This window comes from Anomaloglossus baeobatrachus, chromosome 2, assembly GCF_048569485.1.
Source record: "Anomaloglossus baeobatrachus isolate aAnoBae1 chromosome 2, aAnoBae1.hap1, whole genome shotgun sequence".
In the NCBI taxonomy this organism is placed as follows: Eukaryota; Metazoa; Chordata; class Amphibia; order Anura; family Aromobatidae; genus Anomaloglossus; species Anomaloglossus baeobatrachus.
Genome location: NC_134354.1, coordinates 428,210,297 through 428,230,717, shown reverse-complemented (window position 1 = coordinate 428,230,717; position 20,421 = coordinate 428,210,297). Strand labels below are relative to the sequence as shown.

General features: G+C 45.2%; 1 protein-coding gene across 1 annotated transcript in view; it reads right to left on the bottom strand.

The window, feature by feature from the left end:
- The window catches only part of LOC142289817 (uncharacterized), a 257,307-nt gene extending 242,268 nt beyond the window's left edge, over positions 1-15,039 (bottom strand). The window contains exons 1-3 of the mRNA XM_075333745.1: positions 14,983-15,039; positions 13,361-13,504; positions 8,688-8,849 (exon numbers count right to left, since the gene is read on the bottom strand). Coding sequence (XP_075189860.1) covers positions 8,688-8,849; positions 13,361-13,504; positions 14,983-15,039 — 363 coding nt within the window. The remainder of the gene's footprint in view (positions 1-8,687; positions 8,850-13,360; positions 13,505-14,982) is intronic.
- Between the last annotated feature and the right edge of the window lie 5,382 nt (positions 15,040-20,421).

Here is a 20,421-nt window from a genome sequence, read left to right as displayed (position 1 = left end):
CTCATTGAGACTCTATGGGGTATTGTCAAGAGGAAGATGAGAGACACCAGACCCAACAATGCAAACAAGCTGAAGGCAACTATCAAAGCAACCTGGGCTGCCATGACATTTCAGCAGTACCACAGGCTGATTGCATCCATGCCACGCCTCATTGATGCTGTAATTCCAGCAAAAGGAGCTCCGACCAAGTATCGAGTGCATTTACTGTACATAGGCCAATATTTCTGAGTTTAATATCATTATTTCAGTTGGTCTTATATAATTTTTGAATGGCCTTTTCTTAACATGCCTATCAAGGCTTATTTATAACCTATCAGTTATCCCGGTTGCTTGTGCACCTTTTTCAAACACACATTTTCCTTCCACTCAACTTTCCATTAATATGCTTGGATAGAGCACTCTGTGAACAGCCAGCTTCTTGAACAATGACCTTTTGTGGCTTACCCACCTTGTGGAGTGTGTCGATGACTGCTTTCTGGACATCTGTCAATTCAGCAATCTTCCCCATGATTGTGTAGTCTACTGAATCAGACTAAACGCTTTACACACTGCGACATCGCTCGCATCGGCTAGCGATGTCGCATGCGATAGCACCCGCCCCCGTCGGTGGCATACCTGCGCAGTGACGTCGCTGTGACCGGCGAACCGCCTCCTTTCTAAGGTGGCGGTTCCTTCAGCGTCACAGCGACGTTACAGCAGCGTCACTGAACTGCCGTCCAATAGAAAAGGACTGTCGGAGATGAGCGGCCGGAACATGCCGCCCACCTCCTTCGTTCCTCCTTTTCCGGTGGACGCAGGTAAGGAGAGGTTTGTCGTTCCAGTGGCGTCACACATAGCGATGTGTGCTGCCACAGGAACGACAAACAACATCGTTACTGCAGCAGCAACGATAATTGGGAAGAGGGGGGCATGTCACCGATGAGCGATTTTGAACGTTTTTGCGACGATTCAAAATCGCTCATAGGTGTCACACACAACGACATCGCTAAAGCGGCCAGATGTGCGTCACAAATTCCGTGACCTCAACGAGATCGCTTTAGCGACCATCGTAAAGCCACCTTTAGGGACCATTTAAAATACTTAGGAAGCTTTTGCAGGTGTTTTATGGTAATTATTCTAATTTTCTGAGATAATGACTCTTGGGTTTTCATTGGCTCTAAGCCATGATTATCAACATTAGCAGAAATAAACACTTGAAATAGATCACTGTTTGTAATGACTCTATATAATATATGCATTTCCTTTTTTTATATTGCATTATTAACTATTATACTATACTATTATTACTATTATAAATTAACTTTTGATGATATTCTAATTTATTGAGATGCACTTATGTAGCACGTATGTAGCAGAACTTGAATCGTCATGGGACCTCATGTGGAATATGTCGGAACTTGGTGTTTGGAGGGTGTTTATAAAGGGGAGGAAAAGGATTTTTATTTTATTTCAAATTAAGGATATTTTCAGTTTTTGTTTTTATTTATTTTCACTTACAGATTAGTAATGGTGGGGTCTTATGACACCTCCCATTACTAATCTAGGGCTTAGTGGCAGCTGTAATCTGTCATTAACCCCTTATTACCCCAATCGCCACCGCACACCGCACCACAGCAATTGGGATGAGCAGGGTAGAGTTACAGAGGTATTGCATCTAATGGATGCTACAATCTTGAGCGGCTACAAGCTGCTATTTTTAGGCAGGGTGGGCCCAATAACCATGGGTCCTCACCAGCCTGGGAATACCAGCCAACAACTGTCGGCTTTATCATGATGTTTTTTAAAATTATTTATATAAATATTTTTTTTTTAAAAAGCTGCATGCGTTCCCTTTTATTTCGATACACATCCAAGATAAGTGCATGGTTGGGGGCTGCAGCCTGTAGCAATATTCTTTATCTGTGCTGGGTATCATAATATTTGGATAATATAAAGTTCTCACATTTAGTATTTTTAATTATCTCACAATGAGACACTAATGCATAATATTTCAAATATGATGTTAATGAGCTGCATTGGAAGTATTATGAGCGGCTCGAAAAATGTGTCACATCCGCGTGGGATACTCAGTAAGTATAATGCACCTGCTTTCCATGTTTCTTCTTTATTTTTCCTTTATTTTTTTTTTTAATTACCCGAGTTGCCAGATCCGTATCATTATCTAGAGTTCCCTGAGAACTCAGAGCCCAGGTTTGGGGCTCGGGTACTTCTGAACCCGTGCAGATCTGGTCTTTTACAGTCCGGGTCAGCCCATCACTAATTAAGACTCAATAAATCCTTTACAACAGGTTTAATGCTGGCGTTCCTGCACTGTCCTGCCTCTCCCCTCCAGCAGGAATGCCAACCTACTCACTGCTGTGGCCAGACTGCACAATCTCCTGCCTTTCCATGGCCTCCCACTTACTCTCCTGCTGCCTCCTGCTCCCAATGCCTGCGCACACTGCACAGTTCTCCCATAAGTGCACTAAGGGAGCACACACACTCCTTCCCTGCTCTTAAAGATCCAGTACACTATTACCCAGCCTATGGCTGAGAGGTACTGACTATTTACGGCATTTTCACCCTAGGGGACCTGGCTAAGCAACGTGTTTAGTGCTTGCTAGCTAGTTATCAGGTCCCATATATACTGTGCCTGTTACCTGTACCTGTGCTCACCTTCCCATACCTGTCAGTAGCTGTCCTGTCCTCTGTACCTGCCTGCACTAGCCGTCCTGACTGTATCAGCTGTCCTGGCTGCACCTGTCCACACCTGAGACTATACCTGCCTGCACCTGAGTCTGTCCCTGCATCTTCTATCCTTTGGGTAAACTGCCACAGTCCTGGACACTGCCCTGGGAATGGCACCTGGCATCTACCGCCAGCGAAGCCCATCCTCACCATCGAAGGCTCTAGCAAATACACGGTAGGCGCTTAGTTAAACCCCTTCTACGTCAGGTCCCACCTGTGGTCCAGTGGGTGTACTTCCACTCGCCTCCCCAGCAAGTGTTACAGTTTTGTTTAGGCCATTGACTCCAACACCCTTACGCTTCCAGCATTGCCCCAAGAAATGCCGTACATGCGAGACCAGCTGTATCAAATTCTGTTTTTTCTGCGATCTGTAAACATCTGTTTGAACCATGACCAGCTGTCTCTTCTGCATCTGTCCAGGCTGAACCACATCCCAGTCTCGTCTGTCTGCTCCACATGACAGATGAAAAGGATATGCCTGGCTCCATCCCTCCAGAGGCCATAGGATTCCAAATTTCCAGCTGCCACTCCTGCAACTATGTAGGTTGATTATATCAAGGTTTCCGAGCAATGACAAAAACATTGTCAAGCCAAGGGTTTGTGTCTCTACTGCGGAGGAGCAGAACACTTCGTCCATGCTTGTCCTGTGAGGCTAGGACTCTCTTGCCTTGGGTCTGTTGGAGGGTCTACCTAAGGTGAGAACAATCCCTCTTCTCTGTTGATTCTGTCTGTGTCCATATCATATGGCAGAACTCGGTGATTTGAGACGGTCCATCTAGATTGCGGGTCTGCTGGACACTTCATACAACAGGCTGTGGTGGATCAGTACAGGATTCTCATCTGACGCATTTAGAATCCTTTGAATGTGTCATCTGTCAATGGAGTACTCTTGTCTAAACCCATACACTTAATTTCTGAATAAGTGTAACTACAGGTGGGAACTTCACATTCTGATTTCCTTCCTGCTGCTTTCAAATTTGTGTAGCCCGCTTCTCCTGGGTCTGTCTTGGCTCTGTACTCACAAGCTTGTTTTGGACTGGAAATCCAGAGAGGTGCTCCAGTGGAGGCAGAATTGCCATAAAAGGTGTCTGGTTGGTGCTCAACCATCCTGATCTTCTGAGGTACCACCATACCACCTGGTTCTGCTTGCTGCCTGTCAGTCTTCAAGCCTGTCAGTCTGCTTCTTTCCTGTCAACAGTGTAAGTTGACTTTGAAGAGAGGAGAGAGGAAATACAATGTGTCCCTGAATCCTCTGAGACAACTACTCTGGAGACCAGTTCAGGAGCAGGAAAAAAGCCTCCCAAGCAACAGCCATTCATTTTATCCCTTCCACCTGCCATTCCTATACCCGGCAACTCTGAAGACATCTTTCTGGGAAAGACATATCTTTTAAGACTAGTGAAGAGGGGGTGTAAGGGGGTGGGTGTACTTTAACGCCAGCAACCCTGCACTGTCCTGCTTCTCCCCTTCAGCAGGGACGCTGACATACTCTCTGTCATGACCACACTCTGCGCTCCCCTGCCTCTCTGGCTGCCTCCTGCTCCCGAGCCTGCATACATAGCACAGGTCTCCAAGGAGTGCGCTTAGGTCATGCTCACGGTCTTTCCCTGATCTTAATGGGCCAGCACACTGTTACCCGGAAGTGCTCCTCAGCCTATAGCTGAGAAATACTGACTATTTAAGGAAACTTACCCCTTGGAAGCTAGTTGTCAGGTCCCGTGTATCCTGTGCCAGCTATCTGTACCTGTGCTCACCTTCCAATACCTGTCAGTATCTACTGTACCCTCCATAGCTGCTTGCAGCAGCCATCCTGTCTGCATCAGCTGTCCCAGATGCACCTGTTTGCATCTGAAACTGTACCTGATTGCACTTGAGTCCGTCCCTGCATCTGCTATCCATTGGGTCAGTTTCCATAGCCCTGGACACTGCCCTGGGAGTGGCACCTGGCATAAATTGGCAGCCAACCCCATACACATCATCAGAGGTTCATACAGCGTTACACAGTCCTAGACATAGTGTGGCCCACAGGCCACATCTGTCCCTCTGGCTGTTCCATTCTGGCCTGCGGACCGAGACAGCCGAAGGGCTGAAAACAGTGGACTGCAAGCCGCACCATGCCCTCCACCGCCCGATGTCACTGCTATCTGTATTCTCAGGATGCAAATAGAGGTAAATACATTGGTGGAGGAGGGGCCGCCAACTCCTTTTTCCACCAGTCAGCATGTGAGACAGGTGACGCGATGACGTCACATTAGCGTGTCTGCGGTGTGTAGGGTCAGTGTACACAGCACCGGGGGAAAAGGAGCGAGGCGAGTATGTGGTGTTTTTTTCACATATGTATGGGCTCATACTGTATGTAGGGTATTATGTGGGAGTCATTAGGTATATAGGAGGCTATATGAAGCTCATGATGTATACAGGAGGCTATGTAGGGTTCATGTTGTATGCAGGAGTCTATGTGGGGACTATAAGTTATATAGTAGGCTATGTGGGGCTCATGCTTTATTTAGAAAGCTGGGTGGGGCTCATGCTGTATTTAGGAGGCTATGTGTGGCTCATAATATATAAAAGAGTCTTTGTGGGGCTAAGAATGTATATAGAAGGCAATGTAAGGCTCATGTTGAATGTAGGAGGTTATGCAGGGCTCATAATGTGTATAAGAGGCTATGAGAGGACTCGTGCTGTATTTAAGAGGCTATGTGTGGCTCATGCTGTATTTAGGATGCTATGTAGAGGCTCATGCTGTATTTAGAAAGCTATGTGGGGGCTCACACTGCATTTAGGAGGCTGTATAGGGTTTTATACGGCATTTAGGAGGATGTCTGGGGCTTATACTCTATATAGACAGGGGGCTCACACTGTATATACTGTAACGAGCAAAAGGTAACAATATTTTGAACTTTTGACATTCAGACTCCATATCTCACTATCCATTACAGCTTCAACGTGAGACTACCTTAATTTTACAGGCAATCATCTTGGCTATCTCATACATAAATTTGACATAGCTATTTAGCATATGATTAGTTGTACAGATTCTTGTCATGTCACTGTCTTGTTACTGTTTTGTTCCTGGTGTTTGAATAATTGTTTTTCTTCCTGTATACTACAAATTACAACCTGTTCTCACATTACATAATAGCTCAGTGTGTTATTAGGTTGATTCCCAAGTGAAAGGTCACTTGTTTGAATTGAGGAGCAGCCATGAAGAAGATTTCCCAAGAAAAAAAGGAACAGCATCATCCAGTTCATCAATAGTCTTTCAGCTAAACTGCATTGTGAGTGCCATGACAATTGGAAGAATATGAAATTAAGTCTGTACATCCATTCAAAAGCCAACAGGTGGACGCCCAGGCAAATTACCAGAGTCAACAAGTCTGCATGATACTCAGTGAGTTAAAGGCTGAAAACCATGTTTGAAATACTGTGGCATTTCAAAGAAGAACTAACCTTAAAAGCTGCGGGTGTCTGGAGGATTTTCCCTGTGCTGCTCCCTTTGAGTGACAGGTAGAGACCTGTATGTATATATATGGAGAGACCTGTCGATCCAGTGTAGCAGGCAGGGAGATTTCACCGGGGACCTGCCTGCCTGACTAGTCCCTCTTGCGTCTCAGTCCCCAACTCTTTTAAAGTATGTTTCACACTGAAATGTTGCAGAGTTTCATAGTCATACAACCTAGCTGAAATAATGCAGCCAGTGTCTTATACATACAGTTAGGTCCAGAAATATTTGGACAGTGACACAAGTTTTGTTATTTTAGCTGTTTACAAAAACATGTTCAGAAATACAATTATATATATATATAACATGGGCTGAAAGTGCACACTCCCAGCTGCAATATGAGAGTTTTCACATCCAAATCGGAGAAAGGGTTTAGGAATCATAGCTCTGTAATGCATAGCCTCCTCTTTTTCAAGGGACCAAAAGTAATTGGACAAGGGACTCTAAGGGCTGCAATTACCTCTGAAGGCATCTCCCTCGTTAACCTGTAATCAATGAAGTAGTTAAAAGGTCTGGGGTTGATTACAGGTGTGTGGTTTTGCATTTGGAAGCTGTTGCTGTGACCAGACAACATGCGGTCTAAGGAACTCTCAATTGAGGTGAAGCAGAACATCCTGAGGCTGAAAAAAAAGAAAAAATCCATCAGAGAGATAGCAGACATGCTTGGAGTAGCAAAATCAACAGTCGGGTACATTCTGAGAAAAAAGGAATTGACTGGTGAGCTTGGGAACTCAAAAAGGCCTGGGCGTCAACGGATGACAACAGTGGTGGATGATCGCCGCATAATTTCTTTGGTGAAGAAGAACCCGTTCACAACATCAACTGAAGTCCAGAACACTCTCAGTGAAGTAGGTGTATCTGTCTCTAAGTCAACAGTAAAGAGAAGACTCCATGAAAGTAAATACAAAGGGTTCACATCTAGATGCAAACCATTCATCAATTCCAAAAATAGACAGGCCAGAGTTAAATTTGCTGAAAAACACCTCATGAAGCCAGCTCAGTTCTGGAAAAGTATTCTATGGACAGATGAGACAAAGATCAACCTGTACCAGAATGATGGGAAGAAAAAAGTTTGGAGAAGAAAGGGAATGGCACATGATCCAAGGCACACCACATCCTCTGTAAAACATGGTGGAGGCAACGTGATGGCATGGGCATGCATGGCTTTCAATGGCACTGGGTCACTTGTGTTTATTGATGACATAACAGCAGACAAGAGTAGCCGGATGAATTCTGAAGTGTACCGGGATATACTTTCAGCCCAGATTCAGCTAAATGCCGCAAAGTTGATCGGACGGCGCTTCATAGTACAGATGGACAATGACCCCAAGCATACAGCCAAAGCTACCCAGGAGTTCATGAGTGCAAAAAAGTGGAACATTCTGCAATGGCCAAGTCAATCACCAGATCTTAACCCAATTGAGCATGCATTTCACTTGGTCAAATCCAGACTTAAGACGGAAAGACCTACAAACAAGCAAGACCTGAAGGCTGCGGCTGTAAAGGCCTGGCAAAGCATTAAGAAGGAGGAAACCTAGCGTTTGGTGATGTCCATGGGTTCCAGACTTAAGGCAGTGATTGCCTCCAAAGGATTCGCAACAAAATATTGAAAATAAAAATATTTTGTTTGGGTTTGGTTTATTTGTCCAATTACTTTTGACCTCCTAAAATGTGGAGTGTTTGTAAAGAAATGTGTACAATTCCTACAATTTCTATCAGATATTTTTGTTCAAACCTTCAAATTAAATGTTACAATCTGCACTTGAATTCTGTTGTAGAGGTTTCATTTCAAATCCAATGTGGTGGCATGCAGAGCCCAACTCGCGAAAATTGTGTCACTGTCCAAATATTTCTGGACCTAACTGTATATGCTGTCCATGGATCGGGCAGCATGCATCAGCTGTCAGGTACTCTTTAATGAAGGCTCGTATTGTGTACCGCTAATAATGTGCAGTTGAAAAAGGGGACAAGGTCAGACTTAAAAAAAATAGAGCCAAAATGGTAATTATTATTCTAAAATGTGAAGGAAATATGTCTGGTATGTGCGCTACACCACAGGGCTGCATATTTCATGATAGTAGATTATAATGGTAAGAAGTAACCGTGACCAGAGGGACTAATTTTACTTTTGCTATGGGCCTATAGAGGCACTGGTATATAAACTTAAACAATATGTTGATGTCAGCTTACTCATAGATGACTGTATGAAAAAGCTAAGCATATAATAATCAATATATGGAGCTGTCTATTACGTCAAATGTTTAAATGAAAATGTGTTAACAATCATTTATTCATATAGAGATAGACCTTTTGATCTTAGCTCAAGAACTGAAATTTGAAATATAAAATATTGAAAATTTCCTCTAGTTGAGCTTTCGAAAGCCAAAGATTGCCTTTAATCCTTTAGGACCCATTAAAGACCTGCACTACGGGCATGAAACCAGTGATAAGACATTACCTGTCTGATAGCAGGAAAATCGTTGGCAGCCATGATAGATTCTTTCAGTAACATAAGCAAAACAAGGCAGAAGCTTTCCATTACATTACGATTCCAATTTTGCATGAACAGTTGATCCCATATTAGCAAAACTGCAGGCAAATCTAGTGAATTCACAAATCCCTGTGGTTGGAAACAAGAAAAAGCATTAATACAATTATTTGTCGTCCAAATCATAGTGCTCAGTCTTATGAAATGATTGTGATATGGGCAAGGATGCATACATATTATATATATATATATATATATATACAGTACAGACCAAACGTTTGGACACACCTTCTCATTCAAAGAGTTTTCTTTATTTTCATGACTCTAGAAATTGTAGATTCACATTGAAGGCTTCAAAACTATGAATTAAAACATGTGGAATGAAATACTTAAAAAAGTGTGAAACAACTGAAAATATTTCTTATATTCTAGATTCTTCAAAGTAACCACCTTTTGCTTTGATTACTGCTTTGCACACTTTTGGCATTCTCTTGATGAGCTTCAAGAAGTAGTCACCGGAAAGGGTTTTCCAACAGTCTTGAAGGAGTTCCCAGAGATGCTTAGCACTTGTTGGCCCTTTTGCCTTCACTCTGCGGTCCAGCTCACCCCAAACCATCTCAATTGGGTTCAGGTCTGGTGACTGTGGCCTTTACACAGCCTGGAGGTTTGTTTGGGATCATTGTCCTGTTGAAAAATAAATGATGGTCCAACTAAACGCAAACCGGATGGAATAGCATGCCGCTGCAAGATGCTGTGGTAGCCATGCTGGTTCAGTATGCCTTCAATTTTGAGTAAATCCCCAACAGTGTCACCAGCAAAGCACCCCCACACCATTACACCTCCTCCTCCATGCTTCACGGTGGGAACCAGGCATGTAGAGTCCATCCGTTCACCTTTTCTACAAAGATACGGTGCTTGGATCCAAAGATCTCAAATTTGGACTCATCAGACCAAAGCACAGATTTCCACTGGTCTAATGTCCATTCCTTGTGTCCTTTAGCCCAAACAAGTCTCTCCTGCTTGTTGCCTGTCCTTAGCAGTCGTTTCCTAGCAGCTATTTTACCATGAAGGCCTGCTGCACAAAGTCTCCTCTTAAAAGTTGTTCTAGAGATGAGAAGGCATGTCCAAACATTTGCTTTGTACTGTATGTATATATTTATATTTACAAAAAAAAGGCTTGAGAAAGGTTCCAAAAAGAAAGCTGACATGCAGCAGTTTGGCTGAATAAAGGATCCTCACACTTTTTCACCATTTTGGAATTGCTCTCTATATAGCTCAAGTACTATTAGGCCACATGCACAAGTTGGGTATTTGGTGAGATTTTTAGTATTTGGAAGCCAAAACCAGCAATGGAACAATCAGAGGAAAAGTATAATAGAAACACCAGCACCAATTCTGTATTTTTTACCCACTCCTGGTTTTGGCTTATAAATACTGATATAAAATACTGTTCAAATACTCAATGTGTGCACATGGCCGTACGTGCACGTAGAATGGTAATCATCAACCAGTTAATGACAAACATTAATAACTAATATTGTTTTTGGTAGCATTGTCTTCCATAATTTCTTATCCTTGCCAACTGTCATTTGCATGCCAGTTTAAAACAATGGCTGGATATGAAGTCTAATGCGGGCATCACACGAGACGATCTATCGTGCGATGCATCGTCGGGGTCACGGTTTTGTGATGCACATCCGGCATCGCTTGCGACGTCGTTTCGTGTGACACCTCCGAGTGACGCTGAATCGGTCACAAATCGTGAGTCGTGTACTCGTCGCTTATTTTTAAAAAATTGTTTATTTTTAATGGCGGCGGTTGTTCATCGTACCTGGGGCAGCACACATCGCTCTGTGTGACACCCCGGGAACGATGAACACAGCTTACCTGCGTCCCGCGGCTCCCGCCGGCAATGCGGAAGGAAGGAGGTGGGCGGGATGTTTACATCCCGCTCCTCTCCGCCCCGCCGCTTCTATTGGCCGGCCACTGTGTGACGTCGCTGTGACGCCGAACATCCCTCCCCTTCAGGAAGTGGATGTTCGCCACCCACAGCGAGGTCGCTCAGCAGGTAAGTACGTGTGACAGGGGTTTAACGACTTTGTGCACCACAGGCAACTAATTGCCCGTGACGCACAAACGACGGGGGCGGGTACGATCGCTCGTGCAATCGCATGGTAGATCGTACCGTGTGAAGCCCGCATAAGGATGTGTGCTCATGATCAGTGTTTGCAGCGTTTTGGATGTAGTGTGTTTTCGCTGCGTTGTACAGTACAAGCACAGTGGATGGGATTTCTAGAGATCCCATGCCCACTGTGCGTGTACGGCCAGCAGCGAAAACTGGCCTGCGGTTCAGCTTTCCAGATGTTCAGATGTCAGTTATTTGCTGCGGAGTCACAAGCATCATCCGTAGGGAGAACACAAGCGAGACATCACAGCGCCCTGAACCCTGATCATGGGCATGAGTAGCTGTCGTTAAGTGCGTCCTCCTGCGGAGGAGACTCACGGTCCCGCAGGTCAGCACCCGCCGCGTCCCGGACATGGTGGGTCCTGATCATGGGCACGTACCCTAAGAAAACCTACAGTTAGGTCCAGAAATATTTGGACAGTGACACAATTTTCGCGAGTTGGGCTCTGCATGCCACCACATTGGATTTGAAATGAAACCTCTACAACAGAATTCAAGTGCAGATTGTAATGTTTAATTTGAAGGTTTGAACAAAAATATCTGATAGAAATTGTAGGAATTGTACACATTTCTTTAAAAACACTCCACATTTTAGGAGGTCAAAAGTAATTGGACAAATAAACCAAACCCAAAAAAAAAAATATTTTATTTTCAATATTTTGTTGCGAATCCTTTGGAGGCAATCACTGCCTTAAGTCTGGAACCCATGGACATCACCAAACGCTGGGTTTCCTCCTTCTTAATGCTTTGCCAAGCCTTTACAGCCGCAGCCTTCAGGTCTTGCTTGTTTGTGGGTCTTTCCATCTTAAGTCTGGATTTGAGCAAGTGAAATGCATGCTCAATTGGGTTAAGATCTGGTGATTGACTTGGCCATTGCAGAATGTTCCACTTTTTTGCACTCATGAACTCCTGGGTAGCTTTGGCTGTATGCTTGGGGTCATTGTCCATCTGTACTATGAAGCGCCGTCCGATCAACTTTGCGGCATTTGGCTGAATCTGGGCTGAAAGTATATCCCGGTACACTTCAGAATTCATCCGGCTACTCTTGTCTGCTGTTATGTCATCAATAAACACAAGTGACCCAGTGCCATTGAAAGCCATGCATGCCCATGCCATCACGTTGCCTCCACCATGTTTTACAGAGGATGTGGTGTGCCTTGGATCATGTGCCGTTCCCTTTCTTCTTCAAACTTTTTTCTTCCCATCATTCTGGTACAGGTTGATCTTGGTCTCATCTGTCCATAGAATACTTTTCCAGAACTGAGCTGGCTTCATGAGGTGTTTTTCAGCAAATTTAACTCTGGCCTGTCTATTTTTGGAATTGATGAATGGTTTGCATCTAGATGTGAACCCTTTGTATTTACTTTCATGGAGTCTTCTCTTTACTGTTGACTTAGAGACAGATACACCTACTTCACTGAGAGTGTTCTGGACTTCAGTTGATGTTGTGAACGGGTTCTTCTTCACCAAAGAAAGTATGCGGCGATCATCCACCACTGTTGTCATCCGTGGACGCCCAGGCGTTTTTGAGTTCCCAAGCTCAGCAGTCAATTCCTTTTTTCTCAGAATGTACCCGACTGTTGATTTTGCTACTCCAAGCATGTCTGCTATCTCTCTGATGGATTTTTTCTTTTTTTTCAGCCTCAGGATGTTCTGCTTCACCTCAGTTGAGAGTTCCTTAGACCGCATGTTGTCTGGTCACAGCAACAGCTTCCAAATGCAAAACCACACACCTGTAATCAACCCCAGACCTTTTAACTACTTCATTGATTACAGGTTAACGAGGGAGACGCCTTCAGAGTTAATTGCAGCCCTTAGAGTCCCTTGTCCAATTACTTTTGGTCCCTTGAAAAAGAGGAGGCTATGCATTACAGAGCTATGATTCCTAAACCCTTTCTCTGATTTGGATGTGAAAACTCTCATATTGCAGCTGGGAGTGTGCACTTTCAGCCCATATTATATATATAATTGTATTTCTGAACATGTTTTTGTAAACAGCTAAAATAACAAAACTTGTGTCACTGTCCAAATATTTCTGGACCTAACTGTAGAAGAAGAAGACACAGAGTCTCCCTAAACAATATACAAATGTGAATAAACATAATGTAACATAAAAGCATAACACATAAAAGTAGCAATGCTGATTATATATATATATATATATTATTATAAAAAAAATGACATCAAATCTGTATTATATTTTTTATTTTATTTTTGTAATACACGTTAAATAATTAAACCAACTACATTATTTCCCATAAATCACTGACAGAGTTGACAATTCCCTTTTTTTTTCCAATTGGTTGTACTTACACACCTACAATATTGCAACATATTTACCATCTCATTTCAAAAGTTATGAAGAATGTCCATGATTGCAGATTAGGCACTTAAGACATGAACTCCACTGTTGTAATTTTACATACAATATTTTATGAATGCCCATGATTGTACTTACCTCACCCATCCACTTTCTAAGAAAGATGACTGGACTTGCCAGGTGATCCTTGTGGAAGTTAGACAAGTTTTCAGGCTTGTAGCTACTTGCATAAAGTTTAAGAGCTTCTTCTCTCTCTCTAGCTATCAATTCTACCAAGAAATCCTGCAGATAGAAAGAGAATATTGCCACCTGCAAATTACCGTACTCCCTTTTTTAACATATCATTCAGATAGGCATTGCAAAGATGGAAAAATTAAAAAAAAAGAGTTACTGCTGTTATCATCAAAATATATTATGTTCTACAAAATTAAATGTTAGTATACACAAAACCTTGTAAATCAGATACATAGCCTATCAAACTAAACATATATAGCAACACATGAGAACGCCAAAGTATAAGGTTTACAAATTGATTTTATTAAATACACTTTAAAAGACAAAAAGTGAAAAAGAGGAATGTAAGAATACAAAACACTGCATAAAAGCCAGAACCTGGTGCAAAACAGATTATATATATATATATATATATATATATATATCAAAGTTGATTGTAAATAATTTAATAGAGGGTGGATCTACAAGATACAGATGAGCCCAAAAAGATTTTTTACAAACATCAGCAGGCAAAAACAGTCAGACATGCAAAAAAAGCTAAAACGACCTTTGTAAAGTGCCACATGCTGGGAAAAGTGCACCACCGTTATGCAGGTTTAGTCAGTAAGGAAATTTATAGAGAGATTTTATTTATTTATAATTGGTCACAGTAAGAGGATCCCCATCAGTACATTGTGCAAACAGGTGGGTTCATATGAAGCAAAGTGACCAATGCAATTCATAAACACATGCAAACAGAGGCGTACATACGATGGGCAAGCTTAATCAAAAAGATCCATTACCTCAAGAGAATAGAGCACCAGGACCGGCAACCTCAACATATGTTTCCAAATGGGTCTTCGTCAGGAGATGTGGCTTATTCGGTGCAACACAGGTTTATTTATACAGGTAAATGACCTATCCAGAATTCAGGAAACTATCATGTGACCCAAATCATTAGAAACCATCTCGGGCAAAAAGGAAATGCAGAGAGAGCCAATAGTGGCAGCTGTCACTGGCGCATGCGCACTGGGCCGCAATCCATAAAACAGGAAATTCCATGCTCTGGAAAGTGCAGCGTCTGCATCCCATGTCGCTAGGCGACTGGTAGGCGTGCACCTGTGTAGAGCCGGAGCACAGGCATTCCATGGATGGCAGGCCAGCTAGATGCGCTCTGTGATCGGGCAGAGAGCCAATAGTGGCAGCTGTTAGTGCCTGCGTTCCATTAACAGCGGGGATGAGCCGCATACGTCATATAGAAAGGGGAATCCTGTCTGATCCGATCACGTCACTGGCGCATGCACACTGGGCCGCAATCCATAAAACAGGAAATGCCATGCTCCGGATAGTGCATGCGCCAGTGACGTGATCGGATCAGACAGGATTCCCCTTTCTATATGACGTATGCGGCTCACCCCCGCCGTTAATGGAACGTAGGCACTAACAGCTGCCACTATTGGCTCTCTCTGCATTTCCTTTTTGCCCCAGATGGTTTCTAATGATTTGGGTCACATGATAGTTTCCTGAATTCTGGATAGGTCATCTACCTGTATAAATAAACCTGTGTTGCACCGAATAAGCCACACCTCCTGACAAAGACCCATTTGGAAACATATGTTGAGATTGCCGGTCCTGGTGCTCTATTCTCTTGAGGTAATGGATCTTTTTGATTAAGCTTGCCCATCGTATGTACGCCTCTGTTTGCATGTGTTTATGAATTGCATTGGTCACTTTGCTTCATATGAACCCACCTGTTTGCACAATGTATTGGTGGGGATCCTCTTACTGTGACCAATTATAAATAAATAAAATCTCTCTATAAATTTCCTTACTGACTAAACCTGCATAACGGTGGTGCACTTTTCCCAGCATGTGGCACTTTACAAAGGTCGTTTTAGCTTTTTTTGCATGTCTGACTGTTTTTGCCTGCTGATGTTTGTAAAAAATCTTTTTGGGCTCATCTGTATCTTGTAGATCCACCCTCTATTAAATTATTTACAATCAACTTTGATATATATATAATCTGTTTTGCACCAGGTTCTGGCTTTTATGCAGTGTTTTGTATTCTTACATTCCTCTTTTTCACTTTTTGTCTTTTAAAGTGTATTTAATAAAAATCAATTTGTAAGCCTTATACTTTGGTGTTCTCATGTGTTGCTATATATGTTTAGTTTGATAGGCTATGTATTTGATTTACAAGGTTTTGTGTATACTGATTTTTTCTCTTTTTACAACAGACTCCATTTTGCCTTGTTCCCACATGGATTTGAAGGCCAGGGAGGAGACCTGGCGTAGTAAGGCCAATGATATCTTTTAATGCAACACTGCCAGTGGTTTTAATGCTCTAACTAGCGATCTTATGGAACTAAAAAAAAGATATAAATATTTGATACAGAAAAAGACGCGCCTTTGGTGGACCAAAACAACTATGGAGAATTATGTCCAGCAGAAAATAGTACCGAGGGGCCTAAGAATTCAGGTCCACCCCTCCTTTGATTTGGAATATGTGGATTTAATTGGAAGATGGGAAGATGCAGCAGCTCAGTGCTCACTTTCCTTCATGTCCATTATTATTGATAAACAAGAGAAATTGATTATTGAAGTCGATCAACACATTAAGGAGACATATACGGACCTACAGAAGGGACTCACCACTGAACAACTCTCTCACTTCTGCACAGAGCTTGATGGGGAAGCCCTTAAATATGAACAGGAAATTTGTTCACAAAAACAAAAAAAATACCAGAGGGACATAAATGATTATGAATCCGGGAAAATATATAAATGGCAGTATAAAAAGAAAACGATGTCTATGTCTAGATCCCCATCTTTGGCATCACTGTCCTCAGTGTCTAGTAGTAATATGTCCACCCATGGAGCAGAATTTTCTAGCCATAGATCAATCCGGACTAGAAATGGTGGTCGTAGGGATCAACAGAACCCGAGAAACGTAGATAAAGATGTCCGTAATCAACCTAAGGTAATTAACTTATCTGACCATTCACTCACGGAAGTGCAAGAGTCAATTTTGACTAGAGGTCTAACATTTTCTCCATCTTCTCATCTAGACCGGTTTACGGCAGTAAAAGACGTCCACCTATTTGCTAGGAAAATCATTCTCAAACGTTATTTTGAGAAAGATAAGGTCCCGTTGGATACTACAGTTAGGTCCAGAAATATTTGGACAGTGACACAATTTTCGCGAGTTGGGCTCTGCATGCCACCACATTGGATTTGAAATGAAACCTCTACAACAGAATTCAAGTGCAGATTGTAACGTTTAATTTGAAGGTTTGAACAAAAATATCTGATAGAAATTGTAGGAATTTGTCACGCTCCCGATGCCTCAGCACCGCTCCTTACCCACTGACCCGGTCGCACCATCCCGGCACCGCTCCGTGACCACTGATCCTGTCCACATGTCCACCAGTCATGGCTACCGCCCCCGCTCGTGCTCTCCTGTGTTCTGCTCCTGGTCTCAGGAGTCTGACTCTGACTAATGCCTCTGTATAGGACCAGGCCGCGCCCACTCTCCTGGTCTTATAGGCCCAGCACACCTGAAACAGGAAATGACATAGGGCTGTGCTGGGTATATAAGACTTGCCTTTCCATGTGGGCGGGGCCTGATCAACGTGTCTTGAAACTTAGTTTTGAAAGCTAGGTGCTCAGGTCCCCTTATGCTGTGTCCCGTTACCTGGACTCTTGCTTGTCTTTTCTACCCGGCCACGCCAGTACCCTGGAACCCCGAGACGCCAGTGACTGTGTTCTTCCCGTCCCCTGTGGGACACGGTTCCCGTTCCGGCCACGCCAGTGCTCCGGCTGCCGTATACTCTGCCCCTGGTGGGGTGCTCGGTCCAGAGGATCCACCTCCTGGGTCCACCAGTCCTCCCGACCCTGACAGATTGATCAGGCCATGGATTCCGCCGGAGCACAAGCGTCTGAGCTGGCTGAACTACGCCAGGAACTGGTGCAACAGCGTGACACCTTACACCGCATACTGAAGTTCCTGACGTCTGTGGACAGCCGCTTGTATACGTTACAGACCGCCGCTTCAACCTCGTCAACTCAGCGAACAGCGACTACGTCCGAACCCGTTGTCTCTGCGGCCTCGCAACTCCGCCTCGCTGCACCGCCTCGCTATGCTGGGGACCCCAAGAACTGCCGGGGGTTTTTGAACCAGTGCTCGCTGCACTTCAAATTACTCCCGCACCTCTTCGCTTCCGACCAAGCCAAGATAGCCTTTGTGATGTCCCACCTGGAAGGCGAGGCATTGGCCTGGATAAATCCGTTGTGGGAGAACGAGGATCCGGTGACGACCGACATCCGGGAATTCCTTCAGGCTTTTCGAAGTACCTTTGATGAACCAGGACGCAGTACCGCGGTTACCTCCTCGCTCCTCCGGCTACGCCAAGGGACCCTAACGGTTGGCCAGTACGCCATCCAGTTCCGCACGCTTGCCTCCGAGCTAGGCTGGAACAATGAGGCCTTGACTGCCGCCTTCTGGGAGGGGCTCTCCGGTCGCATCAAGGACGAATTAGCCGGTCGTGACGTTCCCCGTACCTTGGATGCTTTGGTATCACTAGCCACCCGGATTGATCTCCGTTTTCAGGAACGGACCAAGGAGGTATCCCGAGAGAACCGACCAGTCCGTCACTCCTTTGTCCTGCAGAAGTCTACCGTTCCCCCGCCATTGCCTTCCTGTGATTCAAGTCCCGAACCTATGCAAATAGACCGGCTGAGCCAAGCCGAGCAACGCCGTGCAGAGCGACTCGCCCGGGGCCTGTGTTTCTATTGTGGAAGCGGTTCACATCTGCTCCGCTCTTGCCCTGAGAGGCCAGGAAGACCCCAAGTTCAAGGGATAGTGGGAACCGCCACCCTTGGTACCGGAATCCCCTCAGTCCCGGTTACACAGACTGTCCAGGTGACGACTGAGAAGACCCGGTTCACGGCAGAAGCTCACATTGATTCGGGGGCAGCGGGTAATTTCATCCTGCAAGCTACCGTGGACCGTTATCGGATACCGGTCATCCCGCTTGCAAAACCCCTCTGGTTCGATTCTGTGGACGGAAAACCGTTATACGAACCCGTCGTATATACAACCGAACCCGTGAGACTCCGTGTTGGTGCTCTGCACACTGAGACTATCGCTTTATATGTCATCCCGAGAATGGCTCCCGCGCTTCTGCTGGGTCTGCCCTGGCTACAACTTCATGACCCTGACATCAGTTGGCGCTCTGGCGCAATCACTCGCTGGAGTCCCTCGTGCCATGATAACTGTCTACAGCCCGTTCCTCAGCCCCTGGCACCTGACCCTGTCATGTCGCAAGAAGAAGAGGAAACGACGCAGTCCAGCGTTGTACCACAACTCCTGTCTCTTGTACCTGTGGTGCCACCAGAACAAGAGGAGTTGACGCAGTCCAGCGTCGTACCACAACTCCTGTCGCCTGAGTCCTTGGTACCACCGGGCCCTGAAGAAGAAACGACGCAGTCTAGCGTCGCTCCACCGTCCCTGGCTATTGAGACTTCGATGTTACCGACTACTGAGGATGTGACAATGTCCTGTACCCGGTCCGAGACGCCCGATCCGGTCGTCCACGACCCCGGTCCTGCTTCTGTCTGTCCTCCACTTCCTGTTGCCCCCGTTGCCACTACCGGTAGATCGTCGGCTAAACGTCGTGCGGCCAAGAAGGCGGTACGGGGTCAGCGGTCCTTCCCCGCCTTTGCGTTGGGTCCTGGTCCGGTGACTCGATCCGGGGTGCCCCTGGGGTACTGTGCACGGAGGGGGGGGGGACATAGAGGGGGGGGGGTACTGTCACGCTCCCGATGCCTCAGCACTGCTCCTTACACACTGACCCGGTCGCACCATCCCGGCACCGCTCCGTGACCACTGATCCTGTCCACATGTCCACCAGTCATGGCTACCGCCCCCGCTCATGCTCTCCTGTGTTCTGCTCCTGGTCTCAGGAGTCTGACTCTGACTAATGCCTCTGTATAGGACCAGGCCGCGCCCACTCTCCTGGTCTTATAGGCCCAGCACACCTGAAACAGGAAATGACATAGGGCTGTGCTGGGTATATAAGACTTGCCTTTCCATGTGGGCGGGGCTTGATCAACGTGTCTTGAAACTTAGTTTGGAAAGCTAGGTGCTCAGGTCCCCTTATGCTGTGTCCCGTTACCTGGACTCTTGCTTGTCTTTTCTACCCGGCCACGCCAGTACCCTGGAACCCCGAGACGCCAGTGACTGTGTTCTTCCCATCCCCTGTGGGACACGGTTCCCGTTCCGGCCACGCCAGTGCTCCGGCTGCCGTGTACTCTGCCCCTGGTGGGGTGCTCGGTCCAGAGGATCCACCTCCTGGGTCCACCAGTCCTCCCGACCCTGGTGGACGGGATGTTCGTCCCGCTCATCTCCGCCCCTCCGCTTTGATTGGGCGGCCGCTTAGTGACGTCGCTGTGACGCCGAACGAACCGCCCCCCTTAGAAAGGAGGCGGTTCGCCAGTCACAGCGACGTCGCTAGATATGGTATGTGTGTGGGACGCTGCAGGGACGTAAATGTTCGCTACGGCAGCGATCACCACATATCGGCCGTACCATGGGGGCGGGTGCTATCATGCTCGACATCGCTAGCATCGGCTAGCGATGTCGTAGCGTGTAAAGAAGCCTTTACTGTGAAAAGCCACGCTTTTGGTGATCGAACCGTTATCGAACGGTAACTCGAACTGCCGAGCTTGAAGCAAATCGTTCGAGTTCGTCGAACGACTCAAACACCGCCCAAAATCACTCGAATTTGAAATTGGCGAACGGTTCGAGCCAAACATCGCTCATCTCTAGTTATAAGTGTAAAAACAGAGGGCCTAAATCAGCATTGCATTTTCGATAGATTTCTTTGACATGAATAACTTTCAATTAGTGACGTTTTCACTTATCCAAAATTCCTCTAAGGATTTGCACCTTTTTTTTTTTAAAGTTTTCTTGTTTAATTTTCTAA